A 26,704-nucleotide genomic window follows, 5' to 3' on the forward strand; every position below is an offset into this window, starting at 1 on the left:
GCCTCAATAAAATGGAAACATGCAGTAAAAGCACTTGGAGAGTTGTGGTGATCACATCATATGAAAAACATGCAAGAACAAGAATATATGGAACCCTACTCATATATTTAGGAAACTTTACCTACCCTAGCAGTAAGAAAATACCGAGGAAACTCTAAAATAAACAAACTTTCCTACGAAGCAAACCAAAAATAGCATAGTGGAAGTCAATAAACCCTAACAAGAACTACACAATCAACAACTACATCAAAACAAAAACAACAATAATAATAATAATAATAGTAATAACAAAGTTTGTGGGTACAGTTTTACTTAAAAGTACTTCTTCCTTAGTGATTAGAGAATTTTTTTAAATAAAGAACAAAACTTAAAGTTAAAAATTAAAAAAAAATATAAGATACAAAAGGCAATAAATAGAAAAATTAATAAAAGAAGTTGAAAAAATTATCTTTGCAAGTCTAAACTGCAATAAACACTCCTGCCAGAATAGATGAAATTGTGTTATTTGAGTAAAAAAATGGAAATAAACTTTGAAAATAGCAAGTTAAAAGTTGAAAAAATGTCTTTGTGAGTCCAAAATTTAATAAAAAAAATGTTGCCTGAATAGATGAAATTGTGATATTAGAGTAAAAAATAAACCTAAACTTCAGCTAAAGTTGAAGAAACACAGTTTGTGTGTCTAAATTGCCATGCGAACTCTTGCTTGAATCGTTCAAATAGCGTTTTCTGAGTAAAAATACACAAAAAATGTGAAATATTGGCCCTAACAGTAAAAAATCTGGTCAATTTTACGTAAATCCTGATGTTTATAAGGCAATAATCAAAGGGTCCGTGGGTCGCAACCTAGAAATAAGGGCAAATAGTGGATCGTATCCACTTTAACCTGAAGATACTGGAAGTGATTGTTCCTAGTTCAGCCAAATTACTTTAGGTTAAATAATCTTTGCAATGTTACGAAAGGCGGAAGAAAAAAATCGCGTAAATTACTTCTGCCAAATAAAACTGGAACCTCAAAGAAAATCATTACCCGCGTGTAAAAATATTGGCGGCACCTGCGTGCTTACCATTCAGCTCCGGAAGAAGACCGATGGGGGACATAACAATAGAGTCGTTTCTCCCCTCGTGCGTCCATGATCGCTCGCGGTTTAGGGGTGACGAAGAATGCAAGCTCGTAACAGGTTCTTGCAGTATTGTTCCCTTTTTTTAAAAGCAATTATTATTAATAACATGCATTCTGCCCGAATACTTCGTTTTCATATAGGCTACATCGTTCAATTTCTTCGCCTTTAAAGCGAACATGTGTTATAATATCTTCTACCTCCGATCGATCGCATCGGCACCGGTTGAATTCGGGTAAATCCAGATCCTTAATTATAGCTAATACACCACCGTCGCCACATGACATCATCGACGCCTGGAAACCTTGCCTGACGCCATCAAATGGCTTGTACATTAATGGAAAAACCATTAACTTCAAGTACCCAGACTGTATAAATCATCCGTGACTCATATCCGGATGAAACACATATATAAAGTACAACAATAGTGTTAGAATAGTCCGAAAACGAACTCCATAATAGTGTCTTTTGTACATTAATGGAAAAACCATTAATTCCAAACTCCAACGTCAGTATAAATCATCTGTGACTCATATCCGGCTGAAACTCATATATAAAGTACAACAATAGTGTTAGGTTAGAGTAAAAAAACGAACTCCATAATAGTGTCTTTTGTACATTAATGGAAAAACCATTAATTCCAAACTCACACGTGTGCATAAAGCACCCATGACTCATATCCGGCAGAAACGCATATATAAAATACAACAATAGGGTTAGGTTAGGGTAAAAACGGAATACATAATAGTATATTTTGTGCACTAATGGAAAACCATTAATTTCAAACTCACACGTGTGCATGAGTCATCGATGACTCATCTCCTCCTCCACCCCCGACACGTGGCGCTTGATTAATTAACAATAGCGTCACCCTCGATAAAAAATAAAAAAAAACATTAATCATAATTAAAAATGACAGAATAACAATAGCCGAGCGTCGTTATGAATACATTATTTTCCGTTAAGTATTTTTGATTCTACTTGTGAAACATGAAACACCATGCCACTCTTAAAATGTAATGGGCAAACTGCATAATGGAAAGAAAATGAAAGTGTAAAGATGATGACAAATATTGTGTACGAGATTCGAACCTAGGATCTGTGATTTCGGAGCGTGCTCTTCTAACCCCTAGATCATGGAAGTCTGAAGCAAAAATTTGAACACATCTTCAATGTAACATTTGAATAACATAATGACAATGTGAATATCAAAGTACACTTAGTTTGAAGATATGGCCTACTCAAATCTTTGAATACAATCCAGTGGCACCGACAACTGAAAGTGTGGCGCCGCCGATGCCGGAACTCGAACTTAGAACCTTCGGTATCTAGATCACCGGGGTGGCGATAACAACAATAACAATTACATTTTTAATTAGTTCCAAGGAAGTAAGAATGGTCCCTTTCTTCACATCAACAAAAGACTGTGCAGAAGCAGTTAATTCTTACATGTGATGAAGGCTTCTAATAAACCGTTAAGCTTTCTTTGAGCGATTTGCTTGAGTACTGTAGGTCAACACTTGCGATTCCATCGTTTCTTGTGTTGGCCTAATGTCCATAGATCCTATGAACTAACAACGGCTTTATAAATCTTAATGGCATTTCTGTTGTTGTGCTCGAAAGCGGTGCTGTCCTACTAGCATAGTTCAATATAGGATTTAGTATTTTGAAATGGTTTCCCAATCTGGGGATCGCTATTATCCAGGCGATGTTGTTCAAATGGTGAAGTTCCGCAGGAAGCGCTTTTGCAGTCTGCTTTGTACAATTCTGGGTTCTAATGATCTCATTGAAAGTCAGTGGAATTGTTGTAACCCAGAATTGTTCGTGACTGTACCATATTTTACATACATGCTGGAGCGCCAAAGATGCCCAGCCCTTGCAAACTTCTCCAAACAAGAAATTCTATCCACTCTACAAATTCATGACCTTTCTCTTCGCCGTCAACTCTCAGATTTAACACTACTCTTCAGAATCATTAATGGACAACTTTTCACCAGCGAACTCTTGCCACTTCTTAATATCAGAATCCCACGTCCCAACAGTAAATGCAACAACTTCTTTTACATTAAATCTTCAAGGCTATCTTTAGAACAAAGATCACTTCTCTACAGGCTACAAACCACTTACAACTCATTAAAAGACGCTCCGGGCTTCCATTTATCAAAGCAGACTTACAGAACGGCGTGCATAAAGCAGCTGAAGTATAAATAATATTATTTTTGCCCTAGTTGTTATTATTCTTGTTATATATGTATATGTGTGTGTATGTGTCCATCATATTATTTTGTTTATTTCTTTTCCGGTTGATATCCTGATGTAAAATTGATTTTTCTGTATTCAGGACTTTTCAAATAAATAAATAAATAACCTTTTTTTGTACGAGGATTCCGTAGATACTCAAATTCAATCTCTCTTCCACGTACTTCCATGAACTTTTTTCCAGGGAGGGGCAAGGAAGGTATTTTTTTTCCAGGGGGGGCAAACAAAGCACATGTTCCCCAATAATAGTGTTGTTCCCTCATAAAACATTGCTTAAATTTGAATTTATCATATTCAAGCAATAATTAACCCATATTATTGTGGCTGAAATTAAATTATATGTGTGAAATATATAATTTTTGGTTGACTTTCATTTTCCAGGCGGGGCACGGCTCCCCCCTTGCCCCCCTTCCGGACGTCCATGAGTACACTCTGGATTACATTTTGCAGACTAACGAGGCTCTGGCGTCTGGACTCACAGCCAGTATAATCCTATGTGGGGCTCGTGTTGGGTCGTTCACATGTGTTTTTGTGAATGTCCATCATTCATTCATCCTCATCTTCGCGATTAGCCAGAAGTGGCAGATGAGCGAAGTAAAATGAATCAATCATTTTTTTTTATTTTTTTTTTGGTAGGAAAGCAAGTAATTATTTTTGGGGAAATGAAAGCCGTGCATTATATGAAAAACATATAAAAATATTTAATGCATTGAATTCGATACATACAATATAAATATAATTTAAATCTTATCAAACATTAGACACTTGAATATGTTAATAAGGCCTTAAAAAAAATTAGGCCTTGTACAAAATATTAAATGAACAAACTAACGAGAGAGAGATAAAATTATGACACTCAATGAAAAATTGTAATTTACGTTACACGCTCCGGTGTTCGTGCATATGATTGTACTTTGATATCATTTTTTTATTAAGTTTTAAATTCCAACTTCTTGTTAAGTTGATTTGCTGTAAGAGTGATTAAAATGTTAAGGATCTAAGTATGAAAACGAAATTCATACAGAGAATTTCATCCTGCAAAATTAGCAATTTATCGATAGTATGTAATATGTTAACAGGGTTTTTCATTGTTATTATACATATCTATGTTTCTGTTATGTGGTTTAATTGCCCGATATTCGTCGATATATATTATTTTATTATATATACGTATATAATATCATAAATATCAATTATAACTTTAATTTATTTAATATGCATGCATGCTTCCTTCACATGACATTCTTCACGACAGAGGCGAGTTTACAAGTTCATTTTTGGAGTCCCAAGTTTTTAATAAGCGTTGCCAATTAGTATATGACTCCACGATTGCAATACGAGTGTTCGTAAGGATCATCATAATATAAAAATAGTGTTTTTCAATTTTTAAAAAATATATTGTTGTTCCACAGTAAAAAAAAACACTGCAGAAACAACAACCAACGACACAATAAGCCCAGGGAAAACAACGCTTCAGAGCCCTTTGCCCTTCATTTGATTATATGTGGTGCCCTGCAGTAGCAATTACCTAAACAAGTTGTTACTTCAATATCAACTTTTATGAACCATTACGTAAATCATTTTACTGTTTAGCGTCAAACTGCAACCCTCACGACGACAAGAAATATTTTACAGTTGTACAATACATTTCAAATATTATTTGTCGTCATGTACAGAGTTTGTAATTTAGAAGTTGGATTGAGTGTGTTTAAGGTTCTCTTCTTTACGGTGAAAATGCTGTAAAGTGAACTTATGGCGAACCATCACTAGATTTACGGTCATCACCGTTAAGTAACGGCCATTTTTTTACACTACAAAAATTCTACTACAACATTTGCGTTCTAAAATAATCGCCTTTACATTGATAAAACTTCTAGGACCACTCGTAAATAGTTCTTTGAAAACCATCTCGCTGGTTTTTCACCATTTTAAAGTATGTTTCTCCTTGTTACTATTTACTGAAGATAACATCTTGTTGACGTCACTCCGAAGGTCAAAACCGCAAGTGGGAAAGCAACTCCTTTGAAAAAGTTTCTGATAACTTAATACCTTAGTGTTATTCGTGATCTGTCTCTGGATTGATATAATACTTGTTGATTTCTTCTTTCGCACTAACCAGTCCGAAATTAGTCCTTTGTAACGCAAACACTCTTCTTGCCCTCTATGACGAACCCGTCTCTTTTTGGGACCCAATGTGCTTACACGTGTATCTGCTTGGACACTGTCCTCCTGCCATACTGTACTCCACTGCCTCCTGGAGTCCATACACGATCTTCTCATACTTGGGATCGAAGGGTACAATGCTGGAAGAAAGATAAATATTTTAGATATTTATTTCTGCTTTTTTAAGTTACCAAGAAATTAAATTATAAGTACAATGTTATCCATTGAAGTGTAGACCGCCGCGTCGGTGTTTGCGCTATCGGCAAGCGAGACACTCACGGCCGTTTGTCGGTATCGTAGAGTGTCGATGAAGCAAACGCACAACAGTTTCCGTAATTACCAGATTTATGAAAGGAGGTGTTCAAACTAGTCGCCTTCCATGCTCACACATTGTTGATACATCGTTATTAAGCCATCAACTAACGTGAACTGGCGAAGGAACTAGAAACTGGTTTTTACGGAGGTCCTGAAAGTAGACACGAGACTGTGAAGTGATAAGGGTCCTTGTTTTGTATTGTGTGGTCTATTTATTAGTGATAGGATGCTTGTATCGTGTTGTGTCTTTTCTAGTGTATTCAACCTCAAAGTGGCTTAGCAAATGTTTTCTAATGCACAGCGTGTATTTAATTATGATTCATATGTGTTAACTCAATCGACACTGTTAACAAGTCAAATCCAACCACCCTGGAAGAATTGAAAAGTAACATCCGCCAAGAAATTACCAACATTATTCAACGGAACTGCAGCGAGTTATGGGTAGCCTCATCAAAGGGGTGTCAAAAATGTGTCGACAACGAAGGCGGTTACTTCCAGCACCTTCCTTCATGAATTGGTAAGTAAACAAAACACTCTTTTAACTAGTTACGGAAACTTGATTCACGGACAGTCTACAGTGCCGACATACGGCCGCGAGCTTCCTTCTTGCCGATAGCGCAAACACCGACGCGGCGGTCTACACTTCAATGGATCGCTCTGTATTTGAAATATGTTTTTTCCCCTTAGTAGTGGTTCACCAAATAGAGAAGTCATTTAATAATAGCTAGTGGAAGTCCAAGGGGACCGGACCCACACGGTAAGGGTTTAAAAGAACACCATTTAATCAGTTTGCATAACATAAGATTAATTCATTTCTGTCGATAATTCGATCTTTTTATTGATAGTCTACGAAAATTAATGAATAATAATAATAATAGACTTCCTTTTATCATCTGAATTTTTAATATATTTTAAAGTTATTTTCCTTCTTAGATTAACTTCTTATCTACACATTTTCTTCATCTTAAATAGAAATTAGCTAGATAATGAATGTATGTTTTTATATCTATTTTTACACCATATTTTTACATTTTCATGTACTAATATGAATTGTTAACATTAATAATTATAATAAATATTATTAGTATTATTCTTATTGCATTATAGACACTTGGTTAGTGGGGGCCGACCTTCGTGGCGGAAAGGTTATCACAGTTGAGTGATATACTCAACAATCATTCTACCGAAGGTTTCGGGTTCGAATCCATGTCTGGGGATGGGTGTTCTTTTTGAAGTGTCTCTTCATCAATTCATGATACCATCAATCATTCTCATCGTTGCGATTAGCCAAAAGTAGCAGAAAACGACGCTAAATAACAAAAGTCAAATCAAATTTAGAGGGCAAGGATCCCTCCAGAAATAAATTTCTAGAAAGCTACGTCACTTCACAAAATTAAAACTTCGGCAAGTATTCTGGAAATTGAAAAAATAGAAATGGCTAAATCCACAGAAATGTACACCAAAGTGAGTTTTAAAAATATTTTTTACCAACTCATTGAAATACAAAATGTTGTTGGTAAATGTTCACAAAATAAGAATTGGCATCAATGCATGAGCAAGAGTCTGGCAACACTGTCAGATGGAGTGTGAGTTTGTTAACCTCTTTTTTTTTGGCTATTGAAAAAAGAAGAGAAGTGTGAGTCACGCGATTAATTTGTGATTATTACAAAATTGTTTATTATATGTAAAGCCAGATGCTAGTTTCAAATTGTATTTTTTTGTATAAAGGTTCGCCAATACAAAAAATGACACTTCAATATAACAAGATCTCAAATCATTTGGTGGACTTGGATTTCGGCATGACACGAACCAAATTTATGAATATGTTAAAGGGGTATCTCTCTTAATAATGTATTTATTATGAGAATTGGATTTGTCATATTGAAGTTTGTTGTAATGATATATTGTACCAGTGTTTGTGATACTTGTTTTGTGTAATTCAGATGAAATGCGTAAATATAGGCTATGATAATTTCTGTTGTCACAGTTAAGCAGTAAACCTGATCTGTCACCAAGATGTCTGTATATATATATTATGTATTATCTGTCTATGTTTGTGAATATGTGTGTGTGTGTGTGTGTGTGTAAAGGAGGAAAGAGGGAGAATGTGTACGTGTGTACATGCAAGTTGTAAATGAAAATGTAATATTTTGATATTACCTTTCTGTAATTGGAGACTTGTCTCTGTTGAAGGGAAATAAATAAATAAATTGCAAGAAAATTCAAAATATTAAACTGCATTAAAAAAAACGTTTCATTCATGTAGTGTGAGTTACATGTCATTATTAATTGAAATGTGCTGGCCCCCGTGGCGGAGTGGTTAGCACATCACTACAACGCCAGGGGTCTCTGGTTCGAACCACGGCCTGCGCATGGATGTTTGTGAGTGTCCATTCATCAATTTCATCATGTCATCACTCATCCCCATCTTCGCAAATTAGCCAAAAGTGGCACAAAAGGCGAAGTGAAATAAAGCAAATCAAAATAAATAAAATAAATAATTGAAATGTAAATTATCAATATGCATGCAGTATCACATTTTTTGTACCAAACTAGTTTAACACTTCTACTTGAAAATGCAATAAGAAAAATATCTGTTGGCTATACCACATAAGATATTGATTGATTGATTTGGTGTTTTAAGTCCACTTTATGCACAGTAAGGATAATCGGGACTGGGCCTACAGCTTAAAGTAGTATCCGAACCACTATGTGCCTCCACCAGGTATCGAACCCGTGACCCCTTGATTACAAGGCGACGACGCCACCACTGCGCCATCGGGGAGGCACAAAGGTGTCAAATGTAGTGTGAGTCACACATGGAATTAACCAAATGCAAAACCACGCTTTGTAGGTCAACGTGAAGTTCAGGAGTCTAGGAATCCCTCCAGTCCACAAAATTCTCATAGAGCATCCTCCAGTTGAGACAATTTGCATAGGCATCCCCCACCTACTTCATTGTATCCATGTTTATATGCGTGCACCCTTGATAGGAACGTGCGAGCCTTACCCCTTAAGCATCTTGGCGCCCTTGATGGCCATCTTGGAGGCGGTGAGGTACTCCCTGGCCTTCCCCGGGTCCTCGCATGCCACGCGGTACATGCACTGGTAGTCGGAGGAGGAGTCGCTGAGCAGGTAGCTGAGGAGCAGGAGTGCCTCGCTCTCCGTCACGAAGCTCTCGTCGGAGCTCCTCTTGAAGTAGCCGAACGAGAAGAGCCCGGCGCCGAACAGCAGCGCCTTCAGCACCAGAAGGATCACCAGGTTGGTCAGGTTCAGGCTCAGCACCTGGAATAGGCAGACCAATTCAGGGCATTCTCTCTCACACACATATATATTCTAGGCTATCTCCAAAGCCCGAAGCCCAGAGAAGAAAATACAGAAGAAAAATCGATCAAAAATGTGCATAAATTGTTCATTACAATAAGAGAATGATAGTACTTAAGCAGTTGGCAACCTGATTTCTTAAGAGCTGGCAACCTGAACAGTAGAGTACTGCATGGATATGGAACCACTTTCCATTGAATATACTCGTTCGAGTATCACGCTCGAGTGTATAGAAACAAATATCACTTTAATGTGACAATAATCGTAGAAAGATATGTGTAAAATCCATCCTGGAGGTTTCAGCCCATAATCATCTATTTCATTTTCATATATCGCTATGTATTGGTAAGAGAGACTAGTGACTATGTTCGCCTAAGTTTCAATTTCACTACCAAAGACAATTACGGTTATACGTGTACTACTGGACTTCGAGCGTATACCGATAGTTTTGCCTGGTCGAGCGTTATTCGCTCGAGTGAAGAAGCTGTAAATTCCGTACGCTATCTAGCGTCGTCTGTGCGAACTATTTGGCGCTCGAGCAAAAAGCTCTCGATGCAGGACTCTACTGCCCAAACTTCATATAGAATTTGCAAAGTATCACAAGTATTTTCAATAATCCTAATTTGATATTGCCTTCTCATTTACCCATTCCATGTAACATACATTTCATTCCTTCGTTTGTTTGAAGCTTTCTCATCTTTACAGGAATGGGTCAGCAGAAATAAAAAAAAAATACTACTGATTTCAATTTTTAATTCCAAAACCTGAACGAGAAAGAGTGGTCCTCCCCCTTCGAGCACATTATTTTTCACTTTCAACAGTACAGTATGGCGAGATAGCCCACATTTTGAACTAAACATACGACACACACACATACACACATATGTTGACTTTCGTGGCGGAGTAGTGAGCACATCGCTCTTCGTCGCCGGTTTCTGGGCTCGATTTGATTTTTTATTTAGAGTAGCTTTTCTGACGCTTTTGAGTAATCGCCAAGATGAGAGATGATATGATGAAATAGGTGAAGGGACACAGAAACACCCATGCTCAGACCGGGAAACGAACCCGGGATCCCTGGCGTCGTAGAACACTGTGCTAACCACTCTGACACGGAGGTTAGCTTCCGGGTTCGAATCCCGGCCTGAACATTGTTGCTATTTGTGCCTCTTCATCTATTTGAACGTATCATCACTCATCCTCATCGCCGCGATTAGCGAAAAGTAGCAGAAAAGCTACGCTAAATAACAAAAATCAAATCGAACACAGGACCTCTGGCGTAGTAACGTGCTCTCATTTTGAAAATGGCAGCCGCAGCAGAACCGGTGTTAAAAAAACAGCGATTGAAAAAGAAACAAGTTATTGAGTGTTCGACTCACCTGGCTGACGGAGGCTGATCTGGAGATCATTTCCCTGGCGATATCTATGAGGGCTGTCCGGAAGTTCTTGGGCACCGTCGGGCTTCCTGCGTCGTACAGCTGGTTGTCAGGAAAGTAGCTGCGTCCCTCCTCTTGGCCTCCCGGGGCTCCCGATGCCAGGGCCCCGCAGAAAACCAGGGCGAGCAACACCGAATAAGGCCTCATCCTACAATTAGAAAACCGTTTCTTAGGTGCTAAGAAAAATAAGTATTTAGAATTTTAGGACCTTTCGGCATTTATAATTAATTAATAATTATTATTTTTATTTTTAGTATTAAATGGATGTGAAACTTGGTCCCTTACATAAAGAGAAACATAAATTAATAGTATTTGAAAATAAAATCCTTAGAAAAATCTTTGGACCTAAAAGGGATGAGGAGACAGGTGAGTGGAGAAGGTTACGTAATTTAGAAGTACATAATTTGCACTCATGTCCAGATATTATTAGAATAATTAAATCAATTGGAGACTTAGATGAGTAGGCCATGTGGCACGAATGGGAGATGAAAGAAGAGTTTACAGGATTCTTGTTGGGAAACCTGAAGGTAAGAGACCTGCAGAAAGACCAAGACGAAGATGGAGGGATAACATTGAGATGGACCTAAAGAAAATCGGTAGGAATGGAAAAGAGTGGACTGATCATGCCCAGGATAGGGACAGATGGAAGGCTTGTGTTGCTGCAGCCATAAACGTTCGGGTTTACGAAGGCTAGTTAGTCATTCTTTTTAGGTGCAATTTGTGCACAAAAAGTAATAATTCCCAGTGCAATGAATTCTATTCTTTAATTATAAAAAAAAAAACATTCAATTCAAGACTTTTTATCATTTTGGAAGCACAGCGCAAATGTTTTCTCAATGTTCTCCGTGGTGAATTTTTTTCCCAGTCGTAACAAGATGTGTTTTATGCGACGCACCTTCAGAAATACGCTGTAGGCCTATAAGGAAACAAACTGCCCGAGCACTAAGTGAGACGAGTGTACATGGAGAGCTTTCGTATTATCTTCTATCTCTTATATATTTATCTTCAATTTTCCCTTTCCTCTTTCTTTCCCTTCCCTCGCTGTGTCTGTCTGGCTTCTTAATTTCTCATCCTTTCTTCTTCTTCTTCTCCTCCTCGCTTCTTTCATATCTTCTCTTTCTTTCTCTGCCCCCCTCATAGCTTTATTTTCCTTCCTTCCTCTGTCTGACTTCTTTTTCATTTTCTTCCTTCTTTAGTAATAATAATGATGATTTTTCTTTATTAAGCCGGTGAGGTTCAGCCTATAGGCTGCTCTGCCACCTAGCCCTTGTCAATGTAATATTACATATGAACTGCCGTACCCAGGATTTTTTTAGGGGGGGGGGGCAGACCTATAGGCGAATTTTAAATAAATTTTCTCTCATATTATACACTGTATATATACCAGGTGGTTATAATTAAAGTGACGGTGTTCAGAGTGGTACAGCACGGGCTGTAATGAGAGTAGCAGTCTGAAACTTCGTAGATATGCTAATGAAGCAATGCGCTCGCGAATTATGCAAAAAAAGTTCCAATTCTCGCCACCAGGGTAAAAAATGGCGCTGTAAGCAGTCAAAACTTGGTATAGTTACAGGAAAAACACTATAAATCGCAGAAAACAATACTCTTTGTAATAAAATATCGTTACAATTTTATTATTTGAATTACATGAACATTACTAAAGGAAAAAGCAACAAGCGTCACCAACAACAACCAGGGAGCTCACACAATGGTTAGGCAATGCCACCGACTTTGACGTCAGAGTTAACGGAAAATTCCACGTTTTGACTGCTTACAGCGCCATTTTTTTACCCTGGTGGCGAGAATTGGAACTATTTGTTTTTATGCATAATTCGCGAGCGCATTGCTTGAGCATATCTACGAAGTTTCAGACTGCTACTCTCATTACAGCCCGTGCTGTACCACTCTGAACACCGTCATTTTAATTAAAACAACCTGGTATATATATGTGTGTGGGGGGGGGGTGTATACGAGAGGGTGGGTAGAGAAATGTGCTCATTTTGTTACGAAATGTTGAAGAACAGCATTTTCTAACCTATATGTATGCAACCACGTGACAAATATTAGCAGTTGACACTGACATTTGTTTGTCAGAGAGCGAAAAAAAATTGTATGATAGGGGCAGACTACATGTCTGCATAATGCAAACAATTCAAATAGCCTACGAGAAGCAACATAGGTATGTGTGTGGTGTTGATAGATGAGGGTTCGCACCCGGTTTGCAAAGTCCCTGACTTTTCCAGGTATTTTACATAACTGTATAATGATGTAATATGCTAAGAAATAAGAGTTACATTTCAACTTTGTAAGTTAATCAAATGAATCACGTTTGTTGAACATTTTTGAAAATAAATGAAAGAACCTTTTTATAAGCAATATTATCCAAAAGAGAAGATTGTTTGGAAGATAAAACGAAACGTGTTTCCGGTTACAAATTCTGCCATGCAAAAATCATTTGTTTCCAATGACCTTAGTCCTAGTCTTGTTTTCCTGACTCCTCCAGTTGCCCAGGACTTTGGAGTCAGTGCGAACTCTGTAAATAAATTATCTGAAGGGAACGGCTAAGTGACTTCACTCTGGCATTGTGTCTGCTGGCATAATATTGTTTCTATGGTGTATTTTCGCTTCTAGAATCTTATTCGACAGTAAAAATAAATGCTATTAAATGGGGTTGCATACATGTGGGATAGAAAAATGCCATTTTCAACAGCTTGTAGCATACATCGTTTTGACCTTGATGTCTTCTGCATACTGTGAAAGTTGTCTGTTCACTGTTGTACGGTCACACCACTGTGTATTTATGTTCAAGATAATTACAAGTAGAAAAGAAGAAAAGTTGCAGAAAAACAAATTCCGATTGGCAGAATTTCGTAAATAATAATGTACTTAATGTGAGTGTTTTGGACAAATAACAATATATATTAAAAGTACTTCAGGAAATTTTTTGCCCCCAAAATCTAGCAACGATTCTGCTGTGAATTGGATTCTCCATTTACATAATATTAATTAACCCTAAGCCATTGAGTGGCAGAATGGACATCAGTTGCAGAAAAACCCTGATGTCGGACAAAACATTTTTTTTTATCCTTTCGCTCAGTGGTGGCGAAAGGGATCACAGACCTTGTGGTGCGGGTGGACAGCTAAATGCCCCTTATATAGTTGGTTTTGTATTGCAGTCATTGAGGAAACTTTCTTCCATAATGTAAAAAGTATAGAAAATTCCCCTCTATTCTAATTATGTGAAACATTTGTGAGGCAAGAAGGTCGGGACATGGATTAAAAGGAATGGACTGTCCCGACTAAATCGGAACGCCTGATAACCTTGCATCAATGGCTATAGAACTAAAATACCCCAATATTGCAGACTGCAGACTTCTATAGCCTGCCTCTGTCCAGAAACAACCTATTCATTTGTGCAAGGACAAAATCGAAATTCATGTAAAATTTGAAAAACCATCAACGTAATTTTTGTACGTTTCTATACGTTCAAATTAAAATTTTTCATGGCTTGAGTGGGGCCATGGCCCTCCTGCATTCCCCCCTTGGGTACGGGCCTAGAGCAGTAAGCTACATGTAAAATGATGCATATATACCTGAAAGTAATACGCAAGAGTCAAACTGCAAATATAAAATACAACAATAATAATTATGATAACAGTAATAATAAAAGGAATAAGAATATTAACATACAATAACTTTCTCTCTCCCTCTCTCATTTAAAACGTTTCTTTCTTCTAATATATCTCACTTAAGGGCATAACTTTTCAATTTTAAACCCTCTTTTTTAAAAAAATGCTGCTATTGTTTGACACAATTATGATGGATATCTATTGCCATAGATCTCAATTCTTAAAAAATCTCAGTGTGGTGCATTTTGTTCAAATTTATTTTTTTCTACCACCAAAATAAGCAACCGCTTATGATTTAAGAACTCTAGTGAACTTACATAATGGCACATTCACATGATTTCAAAGAATGCACGATTTAAGTGGCAATTATTAGCCCCACACGTACATCTCAGCGTGAAGAGTCGCAATTTCCACCAAGAACTCGCTTTCCCAATTTCTGATTGTCGACTTGGCCCTCTCATGTTCACAAGATACGAGATCCCGGACAAAGCAGAAACGTCAGCTGAAAATTACAACCTGACAGTACGAAATAACACATTTCCTATTGTGCCAACAATGGCGTTTGTTTAAGAGCAGCGAGACTTGCAACGATTGTATTGCACAATGTCGCCATGACCCCTAACCTTGCCATCTTTCTCTTCGCTCACTTCGCGGCTGTCACATTCTGCCAGCAGATGTCACGACCTGCTGCCTGCGTTAACAAAAGACGAATTGTACCCTTTCATTGTATTTATGGAACATGCATCACACTTTCGGTTTTGTTTAATATTATATTCTGTACGGTACTGCATTTTTCTGTCTTTTAATGGTAATTTTTAATGTAAAAAGTTACAAAATAAGACAACACTTGCAAATAATGTAGGTAGCATGTTGATACAAATAAGGTAGGTAGCTTTGTGTTGTCCAAGTAGAGAGTAATTGTGCAATGTTTTCATTATTGTACAATTTCAAGTATATCGTTATCAGTTTTTCTATATTTGAGCAGTTGTTTCCAATACTGTCAGTGGCGTGCCCAAGGGGGGTGGGTTGATGGGGTTATAACCCCACCTTTAGCCTAGTATTCCTAAAAAAAGAAAGTCAAATGTAGGAAAAGATGGCAAAATGAGGGATGACTACGAAAAATAGTGTACGTAACCCCTCCCTTTCGAAAAACCTGGGCACGCCACTGAATACTGTATATGAAAATATTTACAGTAGGGTTGGAATGAAAGAATGAATGAATTGATTTATTTTACTTTGCGTTTCCTTCTGCCAGTTTGGCTAATGATGAGAATGAATGGTGATAAAATGAAATAGATGAAGGGACAATCAGAAACAGAAATGGAGAGGACACAACACAAGTCTCATAGAGGATGATACTGGCCATGGGTCCAGTCGCCACAGCCTCGCTAGTCTGCAAAATGCTGTTCAGAGTACTATGTGGAATTGTGTCTGTATAGGGTCGCCCCTTACACCCCCCCCCCCCCCAAGTAGGGTTGGGAATGCCGTCTTTATCCCCAGGTACCCATATATTAGAGGCTGGAAGAACTCCAGAGCCGCTTTTCTGCAGGGACAAGGTCGGAAATATTTTCAACCTTTAGATCAGCTACCCCGGGACGAGAAACGAACCAGGGTCTTCCGTGTGGCAATCAGACTGCCTACCGGATACATCGCCGCAGATACTTTTTTGCCGTTTGTGTTAGATTTTACAATCGTGTAGTATCTTCACAAATTTCGTGGTTATTTTTGTCAGGAAGCTATGCGAAGCAGCTATCCAGTGAGTTCCAAAGATTCGTTTACTTCAAACACGACCGACATACTACTGACAGCTGACTGCCAGTGGCGGCGATTAGGAGGAAAGTTCCTCCCCACCTTTTGCACCTTTTTGCATCTTAATGCTAAGCCTTGTCTATCAAGAAAAAGTAACTTCTCTTCCACCCCCAGTGTTGGCACTCAATCGCCGCCACTGTTGACAGCAATTGACAGGTTTTACTTTCACATTCCAAGTTAGAAATATTCATATATTGTTTGGTACGAATGGTACATTGTGGGAATTAAACTTTTTTGCTTTGGGGGGGGGGGGATGCTAAGGAATCCGCCTTCCTTTGAATTCACACATTATCACCATCATTATCATTACTAACGATTACGCAAAAATTATAAGTTTAATCTCTCCCTCAAAGGCGTAACTTTGCTGGGACAAGACCGACCCAACCCCCAATTTACAGAATCCTTAAAATGTACAAGTTAAGCCTCGGCTGGATGTTTCTCTCAACAGCTGAAAACTGCTTCTCGTTCTATTGACAAAATCTCCTATAATATGCTTCCAATTTCGGTGATACTCTGCAAGGCTTTTTTAGAAGGATACACGAAGTGATGTAATGAATAAAAAATCATTTGGGATTCTAGTTTGGCGTCTGAGGAACATAGTGATAAAGAATAATAATTGCGATTACGCAAATGTAACAGTTATTCGACAAATAGGAGTCATTCCATGCCAAATCAACACAGATATGTGCAATTTTCATCCTGACCATCTCCGATTTTCATGAAATTTGGGGAGTTTAAACTATGCAAGGAACTTAGTAACTATGAAAATTTTTAGTTTCGTTTGTCTTGTAATTGTTAAATTATTCAAGGTCAAAGTTAGCAGAAATTGCCCTTTTTGAGCTCGCTTAGCTGTACTAAATGTGCTGTAACTCCGCCCCTATTTCGCCTAGAAAGCTCAAATAAAGCTTATTGTACAGGAAATTGAACACGCTTTCAAGATATATAACAAGTCTACCTTTGGATAAAAATATAATTTTGTCACGTGACCTTGAACTTTGACCTTGAATATCTCAAAACATGTCGTCACCAAAAATCGGGAGAAAAATATATTTGGTCCCTCATGCCATACTACAAAACATATCAAAAAATCATTCTGGGACTGCAATGGGATCAGAAGATACAAAATAATATGTGTAACTATGTGACTGATAAAAGCCTCATTACATGAACTATGACGAGTCAAAAGTCCTTTAACACCCGCTACAAAATGTAAAGGAGTTATCCTGGTCCTGAAAAAAATAGGTTAGGCACAGGGAGATCCCTAGCTGTGTGTGTTATGCGCAGGTCCGGCACATTGTTGACCGCCATATTGAAGGAAAGGGGGTGAAGTGATATACAAATCAGGCTAGAACTTCACGAGAAATGAAACGGCGAAGCTTTTTCCAAAGTATCTTTAACCAATAAAAAGTTATTACTGCATGCTTGTAACCATTTTCTCCTTTTCGAGGTGTTAAAAACAAAGTATTAAGAATGCTCCTAACGTATTAGGAACTCGTCGAGACCAAGCTGACATCTTGGGAGAGGAAGAAGTATACGCACCATTGCATATGATTTTAATCAGCAACATTCACCAAATACTTGAATAGTGGAGAATATTGGGAAAAATATCTCAAGCAATTACGTGACACTTCCTTTGGAATGAAAAATTCTTCAGTGACGAGCCTAATTTTTAAGTTCACGGTAAAGTTAATAAATATTATATGCAATACCTGTGATTTGATATCCTACAGTAGACAGATCCCAGCCGAATGGTTGTTGCTGGTAAGCTAATGATGTGGTATAGTGTATGGAGAACGGGAATGGTTGGTCCATATTCAACAACGGAACCTTAAATGATGAGGACTTCTTGGATGTGTTAAGTGAACAGGTTTTTCATCCTTGCTTATGGGATATGGCACTTTTCCAGAGTTTTGAAACAGGACAGTGTGTGATTACACTATGTGAACATTTTCGCAATTTCTTCATGGTAATTTTCTAGGTAGATTGATGGGCACACGGGGATCTATTAAAAGGCCTGCACATTCCCCAGATCTAACATCTTAGGAGGACTTTTACCTTCAGAAACATTTGAAGAGAATGGTGCATGCACTAAAAGTCCCTGATATTGACCATCTGAGAGAAGGCATAGTTGCTGCTTGCGATGTTGTTGCACATGCTACATTACCAAATGTTCTATGCGAGTGTGAGAGACGTCAACGAGTGTGCTCACAGGAATATTGACAACACTATAATGTGCATATATCGTAAGTGAAAGATATGAGTATAACGTTTTGCTGCCTAAAAAGAAGTTGGAAAAACCTTCGCTGCTTCATTTCTCGTGAAATTCTAGCCTGATTTAATATATCACATCACCCCCTATCCTTTGAAATTTTTGCGTTGAATTCAATATGGCGGTCAAAAATATGCCTGACCTGCGCTTGACACACACAGTTAGAGATCTCCCTGTGCCTAACCTATTTTTTTCAGGACCAGGATAACTCCTTTACATTTTGTAGCGGGTGTTAAAGGACTTTTGACTCGTCATAGTTCATGTAATGAGGCTTTTATCAGTCACATAGTTACACATATTATTTTGTATCTTCTGATCCCATTGCAGTCTCAGAATGATTTTTGATATGTTTTATAGTATGGCATGAGGGACCAAATATATTTTATTCATAATTTTTGGTGATGACATGTTTTGAGATATTCAAGGTCAAAGTTCAAGGTCAAGTGACAAAATTATATTTTTATCCAAAGGTAGGCTTGTTATATATCATTTGAAAGCTTGTTCAATTCCCTGTACAATAAGCTTTATTTGAGCTTTCTAGGCGAAATAGGGGCGGAGTTACAGCACATTTAGTATAACTAAGCGGGCTCAAAAAGGGCAATTTCTGCTAATTTTGACCTTGAATAATTTAACAATTACAAGACAAACGAAACTAAAAATTTTCATAGTTACTAAGTTCCTTGCATAGTTTGAACTCCCCAAATTTCATGAAAATCGGAGATGGTCAGGTTGGGGGCTGTGTTGATTTCGCATGGAATGACTCATAGTGAATGTTAATTTTAACGGATGGAAAAACTCTTCGATTTTGTTGTATTTAATGGAGAATATATTATGTTTGTTGGTGAGAAATCCAAGGAACCCCCCTCCTCCGTTAATTCGCACACCGTAAACAACCATTCTGATGCCTACAATACTGCGTAGCATTAACTGAATTTATTTCGGTCTCTTTTCTCTGCCGTCGTACTACGAGTTTTAAGTGCTTCTTACTTTATTTTCTTCCTACAAACATTGCCATCTATCGGTTCAAAAGAAATGCCCTACTACGGTTTTAGTAGATTATAATTTTCTTACAACCATGTGAATGTATTTGAATGTCTTGAAAACTGTATTTCAGTGCCATGTGAGATAACATGGTTGGAGGATGCAGTAAGGAGAAATTCTCCAGGAATTATTTCTTATCCCAGATAATTTCCCATTATTTTCGTTGCTCATATACTATTCACATTGTTGATGTTCGATATGAGCCTGAGGGTAACATGTTCGTGTGCACCCCGCCTCCCAATGTGGGTACAGGGCAGTGGCGTGCCCAGGATTTTCGAAAGGGAGGGGTTGTGTGTACATTTTTTAAGTAGTCAGTCCTTATTTTGCCATATTTTTCCTGCCTTTGACATTCTTTTTTATAGAAATACTGGACCAAAAGGTGGGGTTATAACCCCACCAACCCCTCCTTGGGCACGCCACTGGTACAGGGTGTTTCTCTGTGAGTATCCCTAACCACGAGTTCATCTTCCCTATGTCAATTCTTTGTGATAGGGAAACAGGGCACTGTACCCCTTCCAAAAAAATATTGGTGAAATATTGCTGCACCAATGTATAATTTAGCATAGTAAAAAAAAATTAAGAAAGCTAGTTTTAATGAGTTCGGGAACAAAATTATTTATAGTTATTACTAGTTTACAGTAATTACTGTAATTATTTGATTTTATGAAGATGAATGATGATATGATGAAAAGGATGAAGGAACAATCACAAAGAATACACATGCCCAGGCCGGGATTCAAACCCGCCCTCCTGGCATCGTAGCGCGCTGTGATAACCATATTTTTACAGGGAAAACCCTTAAGCGGCGGTCTTCTCCACACATCAGACTCATATGAATCAAACTCACATTTCTACTTTTTCAGTCAGGACAAACGGATAGAAACATCAATGTCTTAACCGAGATTCGATCCCGGGACCGTCACGGTTATTATTAATTTTACTACTACTACAACTACTACTAATAATAATAATAATTACTTTTATGTCAACTACATGAATTAGCTACCCCTAGAAAAATTTCTGGCGACGTATAGTGCAAGGTAAATAAAGGGGAGGGGGTCACTAGTAGATACAAGTGGGTAGAAAAATAAAGGAAAGTCAATAGTTATTTACCTGAAGTTTCCGGGTCCAACGAAGCGACTGGATTTCTGAGGGTGACTGAAGCCTCAACCAGAGACGTCACAGATAAAACAACCCTCTGAAACGGGGCAAGAGACTTTTATAAGCAAAGGTTACCCTGCGGCAGTTGCCCAACCTCTCACTGAGAAGTGCTTTGGGGAAACAGGTAGGCGGCTGCAAGTCTCTACCGTATGACGTCACGGAAGGGATGCAGGCTGTTTTCCAGTGGCGGCGACGGACGAGAATAATATCGTTTGTTGCGGGAGAGAGTGGCTTATATAGCGCGACACGGTTCCCTAGTTGGAAAGCGTCGCCCGCACAAAGGGCATGCCCCCTCCTTCCCCCCGTTTCATCTCTCGGTGGCTGGGATGCTGTTTTGCACCATGCTCAGCCACTCGAGATATCTGAGTGGGAGAAAAACGAGGTGGGTTATGTCCAGTAGAATTTTTTAGACTCAGTCAGTTTTGGACTGTTTGATTGATTGATTTGTTTGTTTATGTTTGTTTCATGTCTACTTTATGTACAGAAAGGCTAATCGGGACTGGGCCTATAGTTTAAAGAGGTATCCTAACCACTACGTGCCTCCACCAAGCATCAATCAATCAAGCTTTTATTTTGGACCTGACAGTTTTAAGCCGTTTTTTGTCCATGATTTACATACATAATTACATTACATTTAAATTATCGTTATATCTCCCCTCCCCCCATTATTTCACAGAAGTTCAGTGGCGGCGATTGAGTTCAGAAACTGGAGGGGCAAGGTGCCAGAATAGGGGGGCAAGGTGTTGAACAGGGGGGCAAGGACAGTTTACATCCCTCGGTAGATAAGGTTTAGCATAGTGCGGGGGCAATAGTGGTAAAAAATGTGGGGCAACTGCCCCCTAATCGTCGCCACTACAGAAGTTGTATTAATACTATTTAGAAGAAAAATAAAATAATTTCCCTTTACAATTTCATGTTACATTTTCTTAAGAATGTATAAGCCACTCGAGCATCTGAATTGACCACCAAATTCATCAAATTTATAGGAAATGGAACTTTTAAATTGTATAAATTTTCGTATAATATATTTCTTTCCCTTTTGGACATTCCAGTATTATATTATGCACATCTGCATTTTCCCCATTGAACTATATATAACATGGAAGGACAGCTTTACGGGGCAAAAGTGAAACCATTCTCTCGCTTAGTTATGCCAGGGAAGGAGGAAGAAAAGCTCAAGGAGACGAATTTTTCTGTGGCTGCAAATGGATTTTTACGGCAGATTATTTCCGAAATAAAAGCCATAATTTATGAGAAAGCATTGCATTGAGTACATTACCTGCATTCAGACACCAGTTTCTATGCATATTCTTGTTATTTGTGAATGAAACGTGTGCAAAATATCTATTAAAGGATATAAAACGCTTAACATGTAAAAGTGATAACAAAAGGAGAAATTGAATACTAACCGACTATTGGAAAGGATTCAGGGGTGAGCGTTTACGTAATACTTGACATGTATTTACTTGTGATTAACGCAATATTTTTTTACATAAATTATCAGAATTATAACATAAATAATGCATAATTACAGTAAAATTGAGTAAAAGTATCTGAATTATTTATTCCTCATATCTACCAAACCTAAAGAAATGCAAAACAAAGTGGGAAATTTCGAAACGTTACCTTCTCCTAAAGTATTTAATATAAAATTTCTACTGTATAATTACCAGTTATACTCAGTATGTCACATTGAATTAGAGTTTGCCCGCAATAAATTTTAAATGTATTGCTTGTCCTTTTCCTTTTTCAAAAACTTATTCTTGGTGCATTACTACGAAAACGTTCATTTTTCCACAAATACAGCAAATTTCCCTGATTTTTCTAGGATTTCCAGGCTGGTAGACACCCTGATAAAATGCTTTTTGGCACACAATTAATGCACAATTAACACTTTCAGTACAAAAGAAAAATGAATCACGGTCAAAAAATCTCAAACAATATTTAACACTCATTTCGAAGATTCTACACATTTTTTCTTCCTGTGCGTCTTGAGAAAAACATACATTGTGTGGAAGTTGGGCCACAATGTCGAGACACTTTTTTGGGTGCACAATTACAATTTAGTAACTATTGCTTGACATGCCAACAATATACACAAATTACTCGTAAGCATGGCATGCAGATAAAACTAATATTTTACGACAAAATATCTATCCGGAGATTAGTTATTTCAATTCGCTTTGTTACTTCTGATTAGCTTCTCTCCATGACTCACTTAATTTCATGTATTTATAAATTATGAAAAATTCCAATTTGTTATTACAAAATTTAATTACTTGCGAGTTGCGACAGTCGACAGTTTATGAAACACGTGGGTGTAAACTCATTCGAAAGCTTTCGCTATGACATTTAATTACCGTCATCAACTTTTAACAAATATATTTATTTGTAATATTCACATATTTTAAGAATGATACCGATAAAAGTTTACACCCGGGCAATTGTCTAAACGAATTGTATTATACGACCGTACCATATGTTCAACCCACTTAAGACTGGATAAATTGGTCGAAGAAAACACATGTCAACTATTAATGTAGCGATGAAACGCTTAATAAGACATTCATTTATAGCACTGAATGCATAAATATGTTTAAATTATGTTTCTTTTGGTGCTATACGAAAGCAAAGAGGCGAGTAAATACATGTTAGCTTATGGGATCACGACGTTTTCTTCCCTTCTTCCCTGGAGAAACGAATCGCAAAAGTGGCTTCAGTTTTCGTGGTCGATCAGCGTTGCAGCGAGAGTTCCAGTTATATATAGTTCAACGACTTTCCCAATCACATTCATATCTTATTTTTCGTTACTCCAATTTTGAATAATTGTTGTTTAGTACATAAATGTCCCGATCTCAATCTGTTTATTAACACAATAACATTTCTTGTTTCACCAACACGGTGAAACCATGTTTAATGTGTCTTGAATTCAGCAATTGATCTGTATGATTCACCAACTGTTACTAGTTCGTGTCGACACCAAGCAAACCATTCATTCAAAATTGTCTTTTTCACTCTAGGCAGAAGATCAGTATAATATAATGATAACTGCGTAATATTTGGAAGAGACGCTGCTTTCTTTGCATACTCATCAAGATGGGAATTGCCTGTAATATTACTATGCTCTTTAACTCAAGTAAACACAATGGTTTACTGTTGCCGATGATTTCATAGATTTCCTCTTTTGAATTTGGCGTTGTAAAACCTTTCGCCGAACGTAGTTTCGATGTATAACTATATAATTCATTTGTTGCTTCAATTACTTCATCTGACACTGTATGTATAACTTTTTGAGTGAATTCAGTCTTCGAATGTGAATTCAAAGGAATTTTTGCAGAAATATCCTAGTTTCATGTTTGGATGTAAATTTTACTAGGTTTGATTCATTGATTTGTTTGTTTGAGTTTGTTTTATGTTCACTTTATGTGCAGAAAGGCTAATCGGGACTGGACCTGCAGTGGAAAGGGGGATCCTAACTACTATGTGCCTCCACCAAGCATCAAAACCCGGGATCCCTTGATTACAATGCAAATGACGTTACCCTACGCCATAGGGGATTTCCTTGATTGATTTGTTAGGTTTATTTGACTTCGTTTTTCTGCCACCGTCGGTTATTCGCGGAGATGAGGATGAATGGTGATAAGATGATATGGAGACTCACAAAGAACATCCATGCCCAGGCCGGGATGCGAACCCGGGACTTCTGGCGCGGTAGCACACTGTGATAACCTCTCTGTCGGCAGTTTTGGACAAATTTGTATCGAGAAACGTGCGAAATATCATGGAAATAATAGAGCTAATAACGAACCCTCAAAAGTTCGATCTTTTGTTCATTTCTATGAAGGTTATTTACTTGTTTATTTATTTATTAAAATTTCCAGTACAGCAGACGCCATTTTAAACCGGAAAGAAACAACAGTAAAAAAAAAACACACACAAGAAGATAAAATAAATAAACAAAAATAAACAATTCAAAACAGTACCAAGGTGAACAAATTATTTTCACAATGCATTACTTATGCACAGTTTTTACTAGGTTGGTGATAAATGATGAATAACAGCTGAAAATATATTATATTATAAAAATATAAAAATATATTATGTTATAAAATATATGTATATTTGATTTGGGATATTGTTAAACTGATTAGTAATTCTATGGAATAAGGAACGTTGTATGAGTGGAGTCTGTGAGTTACAGTGTGGAAAGTTTCCTTGCTCCGTGTTTTATGTCTAGGCACTCTGAGGGCCGATCAGTGATCGGTTAGTTCGTATGAACTTTCCAGCCTGATCATTACCAGTGTGTACTTAGAGATCCGTTAGTTGATTGAACTCTCCAGCCTAATTATTGCCTATTTTTGTGGGAGCAGGAAAAGGTTTATTACCCATTTTGCCTTGACTCATCTCACTCAACAGGTCGCTAGGTGCCGTGGCTTGCCGCGAGTTGATAGCTTCCTGGAGATGAGGCCTTGCTTGAAAAGGTTTATTATCCAGAGTTCATGGAGTGGGATGCTGCATCTTAGGTTTCCATTAATGATCTTATGTAGTAATTTCATACCTGCAATGTATCTACGTGATTCTGGAGTATTTATGTTTACGTTTACAAGCAGATCTCTCTTAGGTAGGTGTCTCAGGGCCGGCACTCTATATCGAACGATGGAGAGGAAAAAGCTCAGAGCACTGTCGATCTTGGAGGTATGAGAAGGGGCAGCCATGTTCCAGATGGGTGAACAGTATTCTAGAATGGGGGACACAAATGTTTTGAAGTAAATGCAAAGTGCTTTCGGGATATGGATTTCGGTGAATCTGTACATTAGGCCTAGCATCCGCATTGCCTTTCTTGTGATGGTTGAGATATGTTTTCGAAAGTTAGTTTAGAATCTATGAGGATACCTAGATCTCGGTGTTGTGCTTCTTTTGCTAGAGGGAGGTCGGTGAGTGTATAATTACCTCAACCTTAACTTTCTGTGGATTTAGATGTTTCTTTTTCTGAGCCGATCTTGAATGTTGGGGTACGTGTTCGAACAATTTCGAATAGACATTAGGCCTATAGATATTTCCTCGGCATCTCAGCGTGTAGAGAAATTTGGTAAGAAATAGAACCATGATCATTGATTGATTTATTTTATTTTTCTTCGCTTTTCTTCCATTTTTGGCTAATCGCGACAATGAGGATGAGTGATGATATGATGAAACTGATGAAGGAAAACCCTTATGCCCATGCTGCATTTCCTTCCCTAGGCTCTACATTTTCAAGGGAGTCAATTTGGCTATATAAAAGCCGTGCCAAAAACTTACTGGAAAGAATTAAGTAGTTAATATTTCTCTTATCTTTTGGGAGGAGGGGCACTCTCTATAAAACATTCTATTATTTATTCATTTTTTGGGGGGTAAATTTAGCACAAATATAATCTAAAATAATTAAATCAGGAAGACTTAAATGGGGAGTCCATGTGGCACAAATGGGAGGGGAGTTTACAGGATTCGTGCTGGGAAACCTGATGGTAAGATACCTTTAGAAAGGCCAAAACGAAGATGGAGGGATAACGTTGAGATGGATCTAAAGGAAATGGGTGAGGATGGTAAAGATTGGATTGATCATGCCCAGCACAGGGACAGATGGAAGGCTTGTGTTGCGGCAGCTATCAGCTATATACCTTCGGGTTTAAGAAGGCTAGAGAGCAGGGGCCCCGACTTGTCAAAATTATTGGGGGGGCTCTGATCACTGAAATAAATTAATGAATGACTCAATCCCTCCCTTTTTTAAGTTTTGGCCTCAGTGTTCGGAATCTCGTAAAAGCCCATGAATTCCTCAAAAATATCAAAATGTTCATTCACAGTTCGAATGCAGAACGTTAATTGTTCACGGATGGACATGTCACAAGTTTCGTCAACCATAATAGCAAAATATTCCCGACTTTTAATATGTGCTACCATGGAGCGCAAAACAGATCTCCCTAATATATCAATGATCTCGTTCTGAATGTCATGTGAGAGCCATTTGTAGCCCGAACGTCCCATCCACTACCCTAGTTCATGCACATACAGTGGTGGTCCCTCCATGGAACAGAGGGAACAGGCTGTTCCCTCCTACTTATCGCGCTTTTGAGCTATTTAAATTATATATATTAACATAATAAGAACGCTTTCTCCCGAAATCAACGTTTCCAAAAGTAACGCTGA

At 37.8% G+C, this 26,704-nt stretch overlaps 1 protein-coding gene across 1 annotated transcript; it reads right to left on the reverse strand.

The window, feature by feature from the left end:
• Positions 1 to 4,752: 4,752 nt before the first annotated feature.
• LOC145980668 (uncharacterized) lies at positions 4,753 to 20,705 on the reverse strand. The gene is made up of 4 exons (XM_083113722.1): positions 20,474 to 20,705; positions 10,556 to 10,760; positions 8,866 to 9,140; positions 4,753 to 5,680 (listed from the first exon to the last, which is right to left on the reverse strand). The coding sequence occupies exons 2-4, from the start codon at positions 10,757 to 10,759 to the stop codon at positions 5,539 to 5,541; spliced, it is 621 nt and encodes a 206-aa protein (XP_082969848.1). The 5' UTR covers position 10,760; positions 20,474 to 20,705; the 3' UTR covers positions 4,753 to 5,538.
• Positions 20,706 to 26,704: the final 5,999 nt, after the last annotated feature.

Source organism: Lepisma saccharinum, chromosome 28 (genome assembly GCF_977018435.1).
Source record: "Lepisma saccharinum chromosome 28, izLepSacc3.1, whole genome shotgun sequence".
NCBI lineage: Eukaryota > Metazoa > Arthropoda > Insecta > Zygentoma > Lepismatidae > Lepisma > Lepisma saccharinum.

Bases quoted from the DNA above. Each gene is read 5' to 3' on its own strand.
- LOC145980668 (XM_083113722.1), bottom strand. From the start codon at position 10,759: ATGAGGCCTTATTCGGTGTTGCTCGCCCTGGTTTTCTGCGGGGCCCTG. The intron at 9,141-10,555 runs GTGAGTCGAACA...TGCCTATTCCAG, and splicing joins GATCAGCCTCCGTCAGCCAG to GTGCTGAGCCTGAACCTGAC. The intron at 5,681-8,865 runs GTAAGGCTCGCA...TCTTTCTTCCAG, and splicing joins GGCGCCAAGATGCTTAAGGG to CATTGTACCCTTCGATCCCA.